The 16,879-nt window shown below is 36.7% G+C and overlaps 1 protein-coding gene and 1 pseudogene across 1 annotated transcript; both read right to left on the bottom strand.

The window, feature by feature from the left end:
• Nucleotides 1-2,432: 2,432 nt before the first annotated feature.
• On the bottom strand, nt 2,433-3,440 carry LOC101577129 (vomeronasal type-1 receptor 3-like). Its single transcript, XM_023704906.1, has one exon. It carries the CDS (start codon nt 3,438-3,440, stop codon nt 2,433-2,435), a length of 1,008 nt encoding a protein of 335 aa, XP_023560674.1.
• A 4,444-nt stretch (nt 3,441-7,884) lies between these two features.
• The window catches only part of LOC101576728, a 31,953-nt pseudogene continuing 22,958 nt past the window's right edge, over nt 7,885-16,879 (bottom strand).

Raw genomic sequence — 16,879 nt, 5'->3', positions numbered from 1 at the left:
CATGGTTTAGCTATTTCTTTCCAATTATTTGAGGCCACAAACTTGCTGTAGAGTTTCTATTAAACCTAGAGTAAAAGGGGCCACAGGTATTGGGAGCTTATTGTAATTCTTTTGGTGTCTTAAAGGGTACATCTTTATGAAGATGTATAACTTGTTCTCAATTATTGGGGCAAGAAGTTGATTAACAGCGTAGACATTTTGAAAACTCTTCATGGGCTCCCCTGTCTGACTGGTTTCTTTAAAATTATTTTCAAGAGAGGGAGAGAAAGCAGCTCCAGTCCTGGGGAAGAGAATGTTACACCCTGTGGTGCAGCAAACCTTCTCTGAACTGAAAAGGAAGAACTCTCTGCTTGTGGTTCAGCTAAAGTCATTATGCTTTATAAATTAGAATTTGCCATGAAATATTCCACCAATGAGGAAGGATCCTTTTGACACCACCCCCGGCAGTTTCCTACGTAATTAAACACAGTCAAAGAGTTTAAGCTCTATTGGGCGGCTGATCTTCTATCATCTTTTTTCCAATTAGATCTTGTTCATAGAATAATGGTTCCAGACCAAGCTTTTGTAGTTGTACCAATAGCCATGCAACCGTTGAATCAATCCCTAATGCAAATCCACAAATATAAAAAAAAAACATACAGGAGTCAAGAATACAATAAACAGGGGTTGGGAAACTAGCTCAGTAGGATAAATATTTGCCTGGCAAGCACAAGGGCTTGAGATCAATCCGGTTCTGCAAATAAAGTAAAGTAAAATAAAATAAAATAAAATAAAATAAAATAAAATAAAAATAAAAATAAAACAAACAATTCCATATAGATTTGTGGTGCTTGACAATCTGTTTTGCCCATGTTTAGCCCCTCATACTACCAATGCGCCTCTCTTCCTTTTGATTTTCTTAAGCTTATTATCTCTGTGGCCCTGGTGAACATATTTTACTCTTTGCCCTAAGTTTTATGCCTGATGTTGTCCATGTCAATAAACCTGTGATTAAAATTGATGCATCAATTGATTAAAATTTTAATTAAATTTTAATCAATTGATGCACTTCTCCCTCTTTTGAACACACAATGGAACTGGTTCCCACCCACTACTTCTTCTTATCTATGTCTGTGTTCAGGAGCCATATGCTGAATCCTGAACATTTCTCAACTTTCTCAAGAAAAAAATGGTGAGAAGATGGAAAAATAAAGATAGGGAGACAGAAAGCTGAGGTCATGTGGGGTGCTATCTCTGGATGAGTAGAAACCAGCATAGTGTGATTTAAGGAGGTTGATGTTCATTTCAACCATTCTGCCTAAGAGCATGGTATGCAAGCCTGAGCACTTTACACTCTCAGAGCTGGAACAACTTGTTTTCATGTCTCTCCTCAAGGGCTCTTTGTTTTATAACCTACCTTGTCTCACCTCGGGACTTGTAATCAATTTGCAGATTCAACCACTCCCTACAATCTCTCCATTCAATAAAGAATACGTATCACTCACACTAATTCTATTAAAGTAGTTTTAGGATCTACACAGTACTTAGCAATATTATTTTCCATAGATCTCCAAACTTCCTTTACCTTGTAATTGGTGCTTTGTGGCCAGTGTCATTTCTTCCTACCCAGTAAGCAAATCCATTATCCATGCTAGACATTGATATTACACATTTCATGCAAGGTTCTTCATTGGCATAAACAACAAAGCAAAGACAATTGACAGAATAAGGATCTGCCAAAAATGCACAGAACATGCACAGGAAGTCCTATTTATTTATTTATTTATTTTTCCCATAATTTTATTGAGAAACAAATAGCAATGAGACAGTTTCAAACCAAATTGGTAGGACAGTTTCAGTAATTAACACATTGCATACATTCTTCGGTGGTTAATTGCTGTACAAGATGCGGACATGATATCCTATTTACAAACACTATTAGAACAAATCCCTTTATTCATTAAGAGAATGTAACTATATATCTATTCTAACCATTTTGAATACACAGATACAAAATGGACATTGTTCTGTATCCTGTTTTTTTTTTGTTTAGTTCTGTTATTTGAATATTATAGGTGTGTTAACTCAGCAAAAAGGAAGTCCTATTTAGACCTGTGTCTGCCACCCAATTCTTCATTATACTCACATTTAGCTTGTTTCCTAGAGCAAGTAACATAGTAAATATTTTTATCAGTTGACACAAAAGTTAGGAGTAAATCCATTTAATTTGCTTCAGTAAACACTATTCATATGCTTTTGAGCAAGACCATGTGCATCAGAATTTGGCCAATCTGCTTTATTCAGATACATTATTCCCATGGAAGCTCCACATTCCACCAGCTGAAATGCCAGTTAGTCTTCTAAAGAAAGGTATCTCGTCTCTTCTTACATGCTATGTTGACTCTCAAAATGAAATGAGGAGTGAGAAACAAAAGTGCCGACAAAATATACAATTATATATTTTTGACAAGAAGGCTTTTTGCATTTCTTACCCAGTCAGACCAGAACATGAATATAGAGGAATCTTGGCTCATGACCAGAAAGGGACTGATAGTTGGAAAACACACAGAAATGAGGCCGGAAATATTCATGAACCACCAATTGAAATTAATAAAAACAGCCCTATAAATGTGAAGCATGGAGGAGATGAAGTAAAATGATACAAAGGTGCTCACCAGAAGAAAAATGCTTTTGATGGCTCTTGACACAGAGGATCTGGAGGAGACATGAGTGCTATGAATGTGCTTAACCTGCTTTTTATGTCTGTGCATCATAAAAATCATAGAGCCACTGGTCCATACTGTGATCACAATGAAGGATACCTCAGGGGATACTACTAATGCAACATACACTGAGTGCATAGTTTCCCCATAATCTACAACAGTGCAGAACCCCAAGTGTCTTATTCTTGTTATGTTTCTGCTTTCTGATTTTCCAGATATATGCAATGCACACAGAGGAAAAATGAAATTTATTCCCATGTGTAGCAACCAGCAGAGGCACATGCAGAAGCCAATATACTTTGGAACTTTTATTTTAAGATTCTTCCAACAAGAGTTCATGGGGCTGATTACGATAGTCTGGAAGACACTCAAGAGGCACGTGATACAAATTGACATAGCCCTGCCCACTCTGAGGAGATTCAAGTTAAGCTTGCAAATAAATTCACTGATTAAATGTTTCAGCCCAAAGGCTGCCATTACCTGGGAGGGTCCTTTTGAAAGAATGACTAAAGAATTAGCTATAAACAGGTGCTCAAGAATCAAATCTATGGACCTCAGTCTGCTTTGCATATGGTGAAGAAAAAAATGATAAAGCAGAGAAAAGTTTCCCAGAAGTCCAACCACAGTTTGTATCAAAAATATTATTCCGATTGCCAAATCTCTCCAGGCTATTTTTTCATTTCCCTCTAAAATTTCTTCTAAAGTATGGCGGCAATCATTTCTTTGAGCAGGATTCATTGTAGAGATTTGACTCCAAGAACTACTTTGGGGCTGTACAATTGTGGAATTGTAAAGCTTTTCAGAAGAGGAAATGGAGAGAATTTTCTGCATATTTTGTGAATTAAGCCATCACTAAGCGGGAGTCATTGTTAACCTGGTGAGAGGAAGAACTTGGAAACAACGAAATTCTAACATTTTTCAGTACAACCTAAAGCTTATCTTATCACACTAGAAAGGAACTTCAACGATGACCAAAATCATATATAACATAGATGAATTATGAATGCATTTCTAGTGCATTTATGTATTTAAGGTAAATACATAAAGCATTTTAACAAGAATTATTTGTGTTATCTAAGGAAATAAAGTTATTTCCTATAAAACACATTACTCATATGGGTCAAAGGAGAAACTATGTTAGAATGAAGGATTATTTTCATGAAAATGAAAGCATTCATTTTCAGTTATGTATAATGGAAACAATGACAGAGACATGAAAATAAGGAGCTAGAATAGGAGTAAATAGACATAGAAATTCATGTGCTTATCTTAGAGAATTGTTACAAATTATGCAAGAGTATAAAAGTTGGAATAGTATTACAGGTTGATTTTTAGGAAATAGACGCTATCCGATAATGAGTGTACTGTGCTGTATGTCCTCATTAATCAGATAAACTCAAGGAAATTAAGCAAGCAATACGACCATATGCCATCTAGAATGCTAAAATTAAATGAAAAATAACAAAGTAGGCAATAATATGGATAAACAATGAAAGTGTTGGCGTAAAATAGGAACAAATACTTCGGAAAACTGTTCAGTACCATCTATATGTTTATAATATGTCAACTTCTGTTGTAATAGTGTATGGAAAATGCAAAGCAAAATTATTGGATTCATAATGCCTATTAGCAATAAACAAAGATAACAAGAGTCACAAATGTGTAGAGACATTGGAATCCCAAACACTACCTTTGGGAATGGACAGTTTGGAAAAAAATTTTGGATATTCCAAAACACGGAGAATACTGCCAAGTGGCCCAGTAACCACATTTGGGTGTTTGTGCAAAAGACTGAAATCTGGCTTGCCAAATGATATGCACATCAAATATAAAGAGCTATATAACACACTTTTATTCCACATTTTATTCTAATAAAATGCATTTTTATTCCAGAAATAATTTCATATACCTGTTTTCTGCAAATAGAGAAGCAGTCTCTATCACCGTATTATACTCTTTCTCATAGCAAGAAGGGATGACATACATATTGAAAATTATGCGGTGGATCTGGGCGTGGGGATGCACAGCTGCCCCCTGGCTTTATCCTGAACTGAATAGTGAGACCTGAAATTACAAAAAGAGATAAAAGGAAGTAAGGGAGGGAGAGAGGGAAGGAGGGAATGAGAATGAAAGAGAGAGAAAAAAAGATAAGGAAGAAAGGAAGGAAAAAAGAAGAAAGAAAGAAAGAAAGAGAGAAAAAAAGAAAAAAAGAAAAAGAAAGAAAGAAAGAAAGAAAGAAAGAAAGAAAGAAAGAAAGAAAGAAAGAACATCAAAGGCAAAGGCAAGATGGGCTATGGATTTACAGTTAAATTCATTGTAGGTAATAAGAAGAACACGTATGTCTCAATACTACAATTCTTAGGCACATAAAATGTTATTTCTTTGTCATAGCGATAAGCTACAAATGTCCATCCACAAGTTTTAATTACACTAAAAAGTACCACAAAGAGGTGTGGATTCTAGGACTGTCACCTCCCCCTCTAGCTGAGCACCCAGTTAAGGATGTGTTTCTGTCTTTGTTCATGTTTGTTCATCACCTGTTTCCACCACAGAATATTTTATCTTCACATGAGCAATAATTCATATTTTCTTTCCTTATTGACTCTACCAATCAGGCTGAAATATAAAATGCTCACCTGTCATCTTCACTGTTCAAATGGTTGGGTACATTGTGATGCTGATGACAACCAACAGTGCGGGTAAGGGATGCAGCTAGACCCTGAGATAAAGGTTTATCAATCTGTAACCTCCCCTCCTCTGTGATTTGTAATTATCATTTGACCTGTATGGAAAATGACAGTAGAAACACGGAAAACCAAAGACATCATAACTCCTGTCTTCGTTGCTCATTAACAAACATAGTCACAACTTTCTTGTAAAAGTCTCCAAAGAAACTATTAAAGTTATTAGACAGACGTACATTCTTAATCCCTGAAGGCAGGAAAGAGCAAAAAATATTGGTGTCTCTTACATGAGAAACTGGCAGAGAATTATGTATATCTAACTTGATTCCCTGCTTTTGAATTATTTTCTTTTTCAAATTATACTTATTAGTATCTGCCCACAGTACATAATGTTCTTATCCATTACAAGCACATGTCCTTATGTACATGTGCATAACACATATAAATTCTCCTTACATATATTTTCCCTATCTATACTCTTGCCTTTCTCCATATCTCCTTGTACAAAAGACATGTCTGTTTCTTATCATTTATCTTTTATTTTACTCTTTCATTTATTTATATGATTATCTACATTTTTGGAGTCCCAAGTAAGAGAAACTGTGTGATATTTAGAATTTAAGAATAATTTATTTTACTTAACATTATGGTCCCAGACTGTATCTAATTACTCATAAATGAATCAAATTTTATCCTTCTTTATGGCTTAGTAGTAATCCATTTTGTATATATAGATTATCTTTTATTCAAACTTTCATCAGTTTTATATGTACAAAGATTGCTTGTATAGCTTAATTCTTATAAATTACTTGTACAGAGGTATATCAATAATATACTAATTTAATTCCCTGAGGTATGCTGAACTCCTGAAATTCATAGGGGTTGCATTCCTCAAGCATCCAAAAATTCTGAAAAATTGAATTTTAGATAAAATGTTAATTTTTTAAAAAAATTAAAATGCCTTTAAATGCCCACTTTTATGATTTAAACTCTAAATATGCCATGTCTCCCACAGTTGCATAATTTAATTGAATAAAAACCTATACTCACAATGCCTTAAGTTGAAGAGCATTTTTATGACGTCTTAGGGATCTTAGCACACTAAAAACAAACCTGTAAACACTCGAGATAGCTACATGCAGCAACCTGTTGTGATGCAGGAACGTTTGGGCATCTGTCTGAGAAGGTTACAGGACTGCTATCAAGCAGCAGCAAGAATTGAATAGTACTCTTGAACTGGCTACTTGCAAACTTCCAACCAAAAAAAAACCCAAAAAACCTAACTGTGCTACATTTGTGGTTTCCATAGAATTTTGAGGGTTTCTGCAAACAATTATTAGTTTCTAAGCAAAACTCCATGACTAACTAAGGCTATGAACTCTGAACAGAAACTTCATGGGCATATGCTGTATATAACAAGGTACAGTATATCTGGATATAATGGTAGCTTTCAATGTAGGCTCTTTGAGGAAATTTTATAGTGAGTTTATAGTGTCTTTATTAATAAACATATACACTAACATTGTGGAAGAGTTCTTGTTTCCGTGTATCTTCACTAGTATTTATGATTCTTCATAGCCTTATGCATTACCAACTTGGCTTGTAGTCATGTGATACCTCATATTCTGATATGAGTGAGGTGAAATCTTAATTTAATTTTATTTGCATTTATATAGTGGATAAAGTGGCTTCAAGACTTCAAGTGTATTTCATCATTTACAGTTTTATGAAGTGCTTCTTCAATCTGTTCAGTTTATCTGTTCAATAATTGGATTATCTGTTATATGGTGCTAATGTTTTTAAATTTTTTCACATATCCTAAATATTGATCTATATGGCAATAACTGCCAAGATTTCTTTTACCATTATAAAGGCTATCTTCACAATTATACTTGTTTACATTTTTTGAAGAAGTTTTTAAATTCATCCAGTTCTATTTGTTGATTGCTGCTATTTTCTTCTAAGCTTTAGGATCCTGTTCAATATCTGGATTTCAAATCTTAGAGAGATTAATTTGTTGCTCCTTATGGCTTTACTACTTTTCTGCAAGTTATAAGGCCTAGTTTTTTCCTTAAAGATTTTATTTATTTTGAGAACTGCATCAAATTTGTCTTCCACAAAATAAATTGTTGAACTAATCAAAACCAAATATGTTTATGTATCTTCAAATTGGCTTTAGGGTTAAATGAGCTCAAGCTCTAAATGAAGGAATGTGAACTTCTGACTTTGTCCCGAAAAATCTCATCAAGCCATGGGCAGAGATTACTAAGACTTCAACAGATAAATACAGGGGAGAATTCTAAGATGATGAAAATATCTTCGTCCAGGATAAGGGACAGAAACACATTGAGTATTCTGGTATTCGATTCAAGAAGTCTTTATTATACCTGTGGTTTTTGTTTCTCCTATTCTTTCTTCCAGAAGATTCAAATTTTTATATCATAATTTTGTTTCTTTTTTAATTATTTTACTGAGAAACAAATAGCAATGAGACAGTTTCAAAACCAATTAGTGAGAGCATCCAGCTCCCGAGAGACTGTGGGATCTCTGGACCAAACACAGGCACTCCACTTGAACCTGTGGAACCAAACACAGGGACCATCTCTGGATCAAAAAAGGCACTCCACTTGAACATGTGGAACCCTAGGGAACCCTGGGAAACCCTTTGGACGCCCCCACCCTCAGCCCACCAAGTGAGGGAGAACTTCTGCCATGCACTCAGGACAGCCCGGATCAAGCCCAAGCTCAGGCCCAGCAAGTGTGTGGGAGAGCTTCCAGCTCTCCCAGATCGAACTAAAGCAACCATGTGATTGAGACTCTTTGCCACACAATCGGGACCCCTTCACCCCTCCAGAGCCCAACTTCCAAGCTCACCGAGTGAGTGAGAACTTCTGCTCCACTCTCGGGATCACCCCAGATGCAGCCTAAGGCGAGGTCCTGCTAGTGTGTGGGACAGCTTCTGTGCTCCCAACAGACACTATTGGGCCAGAGGCACAACAGAGGGGCACAACTGGTTCACTGTTGTGCCACAGTGGCACAACAGGTTCACTTCCAAGAGCTGCAACAGAAAGGAGATGAGCACAACAGCTAGACTCAAGTCAGGTACAAACACCTGGATAAACACAAACTTAGTAGATCTGCATCCCAAACTTAGTAGATCTGCAAGTGTTAAGGTTATAAGTGCACCAAAGCTCTACACCAAATATCAGAGGTGAGCGCTATATGAAATGACAAAGAGAAGGAGCAAAATGCAATCTCAGGCCTCAAGCCCACCCAAAAAAGGGCACAGTACACTAGGTCAGCAGAAAGGTATGAACAAATTGTGTCTGAAGTAAGGAAACAACAGCAAAAACATATAGAGGAACTCAGATCAGGATTAATCTCTGAAATACAAAAGAAATCTCTGAATTACTAGCATCAGAAGTAAAGAAACAAAAGAAAGGTATAAAAGAACTCAGTCCTGAATTAATCTCTGAAGTATAGAAAAGAAATCTCTGAATTAATAGCGTCTGAAGTAAAGAATCAAATGCAGAAACATATAGAGGAAATCAGATCAGAAATAATCTCTGAAGTAAAAGACTTAATCATTGCTTCTCAAAAAGGACACTGAAAAAATATAGGAGATTAGAAAATCGAATGTTTCCTTGAATGAGAAATACAGGAAAGAAATAGATCACATGAAGTGAACTAAAAGAGATAGAGAGGAACTTAAAATTTCAATCACAAGCTTGCAAAACCATTTGAGTGAAAGTGAAGATAGAGTTTCAGATTTTTTATTTTTTTATTTTTTGGTGGAACCGGGGATTAAACTCAGGCCCTGGTGCTTGTCAGGGAAGCGTGTATTCCACTGAGTCATCTCCCCAGCCCCGAGTTTCAGATCTTTAAGACACTGTCACAGCTAGTGAAAAGGTACAAAAAGATCTCTTCAAAACAACTAGGATGCAGGAAAAAAATAATTCATCACTTGCAAGACGATGCAAAGATAAACAATGTGGCACTAATAGGCATCAATGAGAAAGAAGGAGTCAATACAAATGATATGAAAAGAATTTGGGCAGAAGGAATAGCAGAAAACGTCCCAAATGTGAGGAAGCAATCTGACATTCAGCAAACCGAAGCATACAGAACTCCAAATAACTTCAACCCTATTAAAAACATGCTGAGATATATAATAGTCAAACTCCCAGAAATATAGCACAAGAACAATAAACTGAAAGCAGGTAGAGAAAAGAAAGATCACATTTAAAGGAAAACTGAAGGGGCTGGGGAGATGGTTCAATGGAATAAACGTTTCCCTGGAAAGTGCAAGGGCCTGAGTTCAATCCCTGGTTCCCACAAAATAAACAAATAAAATAAAAGAAAATAAAGAAAACCTATCAGAATAATGGCAGATTTCTCTTCACAAACCATGAGGGCAAGAAGACCATGGAAGAGAGTACTTCAAGTCCTCTATGAAAACAAATTCCAGGCCAGACTAACATACCTTACAAATCTCTCTTTCAAGTTTGATGGAGAAATGAAATACTTCTATGACAAAGAAAAACAAGAATTTCACAATGACAAAGCCTACCCTACACAAACTACTAAAAGATGTTCTAGAGGGACCAAAATGATCAGAACTCCATGAGCGAGAACAGAAAGAATCCACTAAATAGGGGAAAAAAATTAAACACAGAAGAAAAAGGAGGAAACAACAGTAGGTAAACAACAAGTCAATCATAAATCAATATATCTCAATTATAACCATCAATATAAAGGGAATAAATTCACCAATTAAAAGAAATAGAGTGACAAAGTGTATTAGGAAATACAATCCAGCCATATGCTGCATACAAGAAAAACACTTAACTCAAAATAATTCATACACTGAAAGTCAAAGGATGGACTTTCAATACTACACACCACAGAACCTCAGAAAAAAAGCAGGGGTAGGTATCCTATTCTCAGACAGCCTCAACTTCAAACCAAGAATGATCAAATGAAATAAAGACTGCCACTATATATTGGTAGGGGAAAAACTGAAGAGGAAGAGGTAACACTCATAAATATGTATGCACCAAACACGGGAGCACACAATTATTTGTCCATTAGACACATCTTAATGGATATGAAAAATGTAATACGGAAAACCAAAATGTTAACAGGAGGCCTTAATACCCTCTTATCCCAGAAAGACAGGTGAACCAGACAAAAAGTTAGCAAAAAATTAGCAAAATTGAACCAGATCTTAGAAAAAATGGACTTAGTGGATACATACAGTGTTCCACTTGACCACAGCTGAATATACATTTTTTCAGCTTCATATGGTTCATTTTCTAAAATAGACCCCATACTGGTTCATAGGTCATGCTTAAGTATATGCAAGAAAACAAAAATCATCCCGTGCATATTATCTGACCACAGTGCAAAGTGAAAATAAATGAGACAAGAAAGTCGAAATACCCCCTAAATACATGGAAATTAAACAACATTCTACTCAGCAACCAATGAGTTACAGATGAAATTAAACAAGAAATATCACATCTACAATTCAAGGAAAATTCAAGCAAAACTTAACAGAATTTATGGGATGTGATGAAACAAGTTCTCAGACAGAAATTCCTAGCTCTGAACTCACACATCAGGAAAATAGAATGGGAATGAATAAACACCATGATGATGCACCTCCAACATGTACAAAAGGAAGATGAAATCAATACAGAGCCAAGAGATGGGAAAAATCACCAAGATTAGAGCAGAAATTGACTCAAATGAGATGAAGAAAACAGTTCAGAGACTTAACGAATCAAAAATCCGAGTTTTTGAAAGATTAAATAAAATTGATAAGCCCAAGAAAACCTCATCAAAAAGAGGGAAAAAAAATTCAAGTACAAGAAATAAGGAATAAAAAAGGTTTAACTACCACAGACCCAGTGGAAATTCTGAAGATTGTCAATAGCTACTTTGAGAACTTTTACTCTCACACATTAGAAGACACAGAAGAAATAGACAGATTCCTAGAAAGGTACAAATTAAAACACTGAATCAAGAAGATATAACAATATTCAATAACAGCCAAAGAAATACGAAATGTAATAAAAACCTACTGACAAAGTCCAGGTCCTGATGGATTCACAACTGAATTCTACAAGAAATTTATGGAAGATATAATCCCAATATTCCTCAAAATATTCAATGAAATTGAAAAAGAAGCTGTCCTCCCAAAATCATTGTTGGAGGCAAGTATTATACTGATACCAAAACCACGGAAAGAAGCAATTAAAAAAGAGAACTAGAGGCCAATCTCCTTCATGAACATAGATGCAAAAATCCTCAATAAAATCTTAGCAAACGGAATACAGCAAATCATTAAGATAATTGTACAACATGACCAGGTAGAATTCATGCCAGGGATGTAAAAATGGATCGATATATGCAAATCTATAATGTAATACACGATATAAATAGAGCCAAATCTAAAAACCACATGATCATCTCAGCTGATGCAGAAAAGACTTTTCACAATGTCCAACACCGGGGCTGGAGAGATGGCTCAGTGGTCTAAAGCACCTACTTGGAACAAGCTCGGCAAAGCACAGGGACCGCGGTTCGATCCCCCAGCACCACATGCCAGCCAGCCACGCCCCCTGGTGGGCTGAGCTGGCCACACACATACACACACACACACACACACACACACACACACACACACACACACAATAAATAAATGTTAAAAAAAACAATGTCCAACACCCATTAAAGTACAAATCCTACAGAAAATTGGAACAGAAAGCCTCTACATCATCCGATAAAAGACATCCACAACAAAACAATGGTTAACATAATTCTAAATGAGGAAAAACTGAAATCTTTTACTCTCAGATCTTGTGCAACAGCAGGATGCCCTCTAACACGACTCCTATGCAATAGAGTTCTGGAATCATTAGCTAGAGCCATTAGACAAGACACACAAATAAAAGGAATAATAGGTAAAGAAGAAGTTGATTATCATTATTTGAAGATGACATAATACTTTACTTGGGAGACCCAAAAACCTCCGACAACAATCTGCTAGAAGTGACACACAAATTCAGTAGCATAGCAGGATACAAACTTAATGAAAAGTATACAAAGTTTAAAAAGTCAATATCATTCCTCTACAGGGTTAACAAACACACTGACAGGAATATTAGAGAAACAATGCCTTTTACAATAGCACTGCAGAAAATGAAATACTTTGGAATTCATCTAACTAAAGAAGTCAAAGATCTTTTCATGGAAAATTACAGTACTCTTAAAAGAAAGATCAGAGAGGATTTCGGAAAAATGGAAATGTATTCCCTCCTCCTGTATATGAAGAACAAACATTGTGAAGATGGCCATAGTTCCAAAATTGCTGTACAGATTTAATGCAGTCCTTATCAAACTACCATCAACATATCTCACAGATCTAAAGAAATCATTCCTAAAATTTATTTCAAACCAGAAAACACCTAGAATAGCAAAGGCAATCTTGGGCAACAAAGACAATGCAGGAGGCATTACAATTCCTGACTTGAAATTATACTACAAATCTACTTTGTTAGAATCACCATGGTACTGGCAACAAAATAGAGCTGAGGATCAATGGAATAGATTAGAAGGTACAAAGGCCTCTATGAACACACTCAGCCATCTGATCTTCAATAAAGTGGCCAAACATGCTTACTGGAAGAAAGATAGCCCCTTTAACAAATGGTGATGGAAAAACTGGCTCCCTAAATGCTAAAAACTGAAACTTGACCCAGATCTATCACCATGCACTAAGCTAATGTCAAAATGGATTAAAGATCTAAACATTAAAACAGAAACACTAAATCTCCAGAAAGAGAATGTAGGAGAAACTCTTGAAGACATAGGGGTAGGCAAATATTTCATGAACAAAAATGAAATCGCACGGGAAACAGTTGAAAGAATTAAGAGCTGGTACCTCCTCTTATTCAGAAGTTTTTGCATGTCAAAGGAAATTACCAATAAAATTAAAAGATGACCCAGAAATTTCGAAAAAATCTTGACTAACAAGCACTCAAACAAAAGTCTGCTCCCTAGAATTTATAAAGTACTAAAAAACATTAGGGTTCCAAATTAAAAAACCCAATCCAGAAATGAACATCGAACATGAACACATGCTTCTCAGAGAAAGAAATTAAAGAAGCGATTAAATATATGAAAAAATTCTCCACATTACAAGCCAAGTGTGAAATGAAAATTAAAACAACACTGAGATACCATCTCACCCCAGAAAGAATGCCTATCATAAAAAATATCCAACAACAAATGTTGGAGAGGCTGTGGGGAAAAAGGAACGCTTCCCCAGTGCTGGTGGGAATGTAGACTGGTGCAACCATTATGGAAATCAGTGTGGAGACTCCTTTAAAAACCAGGACTGCAAATCCCATTCAAGCCAGCTATCCCCCTACTTCAAATTTTCCCACAGGAACTGGAAAAGTCATATCATAGTGATATATGAGTACCTATGTTTATAGCAGCACAATTTGTGATAGCAAAATCTTGGAAACAACCAAGATGTCAATCACCTGAAGAATGGATGAAAAAGGTGTGGTATTTTTATATAATGGAGTACTACTCTGCTATAAAGAATGATAAACTTGAAGCATTTATATTTAAGTGGGTGCCACTTGAGGATATATCAAGTAAAATAAGCCAGACCCACATACATAAATATTGTATAGTCTCACTAGCATAAGAACTCAAAGAAGAAATACAAATAGAAATATATAACACAATTAAAAGGACAGCAAGAATATGAGGACTGAGCAAGGAGAGAGCAAGGAGAAAAGCTGAAAAACATGACAGGGGCAAAGCCCCTGTCATACATTTCTACACACAAGATGCGTAAGGCAATAATCTTGAGAAACATCAGCAGATTTTTTGAAACTAACAGTTAAATGGTAGGATTCTTACCCTCACTAACTCTATATGCTTATACCTGTGAACTAAGCAAATGCACTGAGGGTAGCACTGTGTAATAGCAGTGTCATGCTTGGAATGCTTGTCATTCTCTTCCTCTAAGTACGTATTTCTTGTCAAGACATATCAATTATTGCCATACTGTCTCTCAAGTAAATTATTTTAATGGTAATAAACGAAAAATAGAGACAACAAAAAAAAAGTCACAGAACTATCCTGCTACTATGCTGTACATGATTAGATTTCTAAATTTCAGTGTAAAAATATGTAATTGTTTGTTCATATTTCTTTAAATATTTTTTATTTATTTTATTTGTTTCTTCATATTCTTTGGGGACTTAGTGATTAACATATCAATACCAAATGAAAAATATCTATTCCATGTTATGCCTAAAATGTTTTATATTCAGACAGAAAGTGAGGTTAAACCCAACTGTGTATGTTGTAGGGTAATAATAAGCTTCTCTTCTGGAGGATTAACAAGCTAAGCTTGAAAACTGAAAATGAGAGAAAAAGAAGGGCTTCAAGGTCTTCCAACCTTTTGGCCCTAAACTTTCAAGCTCAATGAAGACTTAAGACATAGGAGAACCTATATTGTAACAACATGAAACTCAGCTGTTTCCCAAATTTTCTGATCAAGATTATTGGGCCACAGAGGAATGTGATCGAAGATGCAGAGTGTGCCTAAGGAAAGTCACATGGAGAGAAAACATTCTCTCAAGCTTTCATGGAGAGCAAATTGGTTAAGCAATTGCCGTGACTCATCCACATGACTGATACTGAGAAAGGATCTACAGTGGGCGGTACAGGGTTTCTAGATAAATCCTGAGGGGACTTGGCTGACCTTATCAGATACAAAAGCCCCAGTTTGATTCTAACCTCATCACTGTTAACTTCTTGAGATCTGCCTTTGTGGTACAGCCTGATAGCAAACTCTAGTACCCAAATAAATTTTGCATAATTTTCTGAAAAAAAACACAAGCATATTCTCTACCCCAGGCTAGATTTTTGTTGCTTTACCTGTTTTCTATTATTGTAGCTTCACATTTTTTAAATTTTAAAATTTATTAATATATATTGACAAGTGAAGTAGAATGGAATGATTTCTTTCTTTCTTTCTTTCTTTTTGGTTGAAATTGAATTTTGACTGTGCAATGAGAAATCTGTATCTTTTATTTTACAAGAGTAAGGCATACATTGCCTCCCTTAACCTAACATGGCCCATGTATGAAAAAAAAAATAATTTAACTTATATAAAAGATGACAATTAAGAACACCAGAGAAAACAAAACAAAATCTTCATGCCAATTGTTATTACCAAATAGTCTGAAAACCATGAAAGGTTGATCTGAACACAATATTTTTCAATTGATAAATTGGCTCACATATGAAGAAGTTTTGATATTTTTTACCCGTTTGGAGGCCATCACTAGGCCTGCCATTTTTTATATGGGATGTCAATATCAAATAACCACTTAAACCCCTCGGCTCTTAGGTTGCACTACACACCATATGTCTGTTTCTACAATCCTAAAGCTTTTGATACCAATTTTAATTTAGGCTTAAGATGGAACAGGTATTTTTCAAGGACTGTAAAACAAGCAATCAACCTTATTAGGAATCATGAGAGCCTTGAGTAATCTTTTAAAATATCCCATTGGGAGTACCTCCCCCACCCCGCCCGCCGAATAGGAATTTCTGCTGAGATCCGGGAACCCCAAGACCCAGTACAAGCCCAGGTCCGGTGAGTGTGCGGAGAGCTTCCTCCTACCCTGCGCTGGAGGGACCAGTCCCACCCCAGGCACAGAGTGGGCCGGACTCTCTCCCACACCCTCCGGCCGCCCCCATCACTCCACAGTACCTCCCTCACACCTCCCGCTGAGTAGTAATTTCTGCCGAGTTCCGGGAACCCCCAGACCCAGTCCTAGCCCAGCTCCAGTGAGTGTGAGGAGAGCTTCCTGCTACCCTGCGCCTGTGGGACCAGTCCCAGCCCAGGCACAGCGTGGACCGGACCCTCTCCCACCCCCTTGGGCCACCCCCCACCACTCCGCAGTACATTCACCACCCCGCCTGCCCAGTAAGAATTTCTGCCTCGTCCAGGAACCCCCAGACGCAGTCCTACCCTAGGTCCGCTGAGTGTGTGGGAGAGCTTCCTCTTCCCCCTACTTCACCTTACCACATCCAGGCACAGCTCAGGCCTGGCATACAACCTGGGGTGTAATACTGCAGCTGCAATCCCTGCAGAGTGTGTAGAGGATAGATCCAATCAACTAGTCCAGGAGCAGGACATCTTGCCACAGGGACACAACAGGTTCACTCTCAAGGGCAGTAGAAGGAAGGAGCTGAGCACAGCAGCCAGACCCAAATCAGACGCAGCTGGATAAGTCCAAACTTTGTAAAGCTACACCTGAACTTCAGAGCATGCGAAGGTTATAAATACAGCAAAGATCTACAAAAAAGGTCAGAAGACAGTGCTACACAAAATCACGAGAAGGAACAAAATGCAACCTCAGAACCCAAGCTCACCTGTAACAAGTGCAGAGG

This window comes from Octodon degus, unplaced genomic scaffold (assembly GCF_000260255.1).
Source record: "Octodon degus isolate 3935 unplaced genomic scaffold, OctDeg1.0 scaffold00206, whole genome shotgun sequence".
Taxonomy (NCBI): domain Eukaryota; kingdom Metazoa; phylum Chordata; class Mammalia; order Rodentia; family Octodontidae; genus Octodon; species Octodon degus.
Note: the sequence above shows the minus strand (reverse complement) of the source record. Positions and strands in the feature narration are given on the sequence as shown.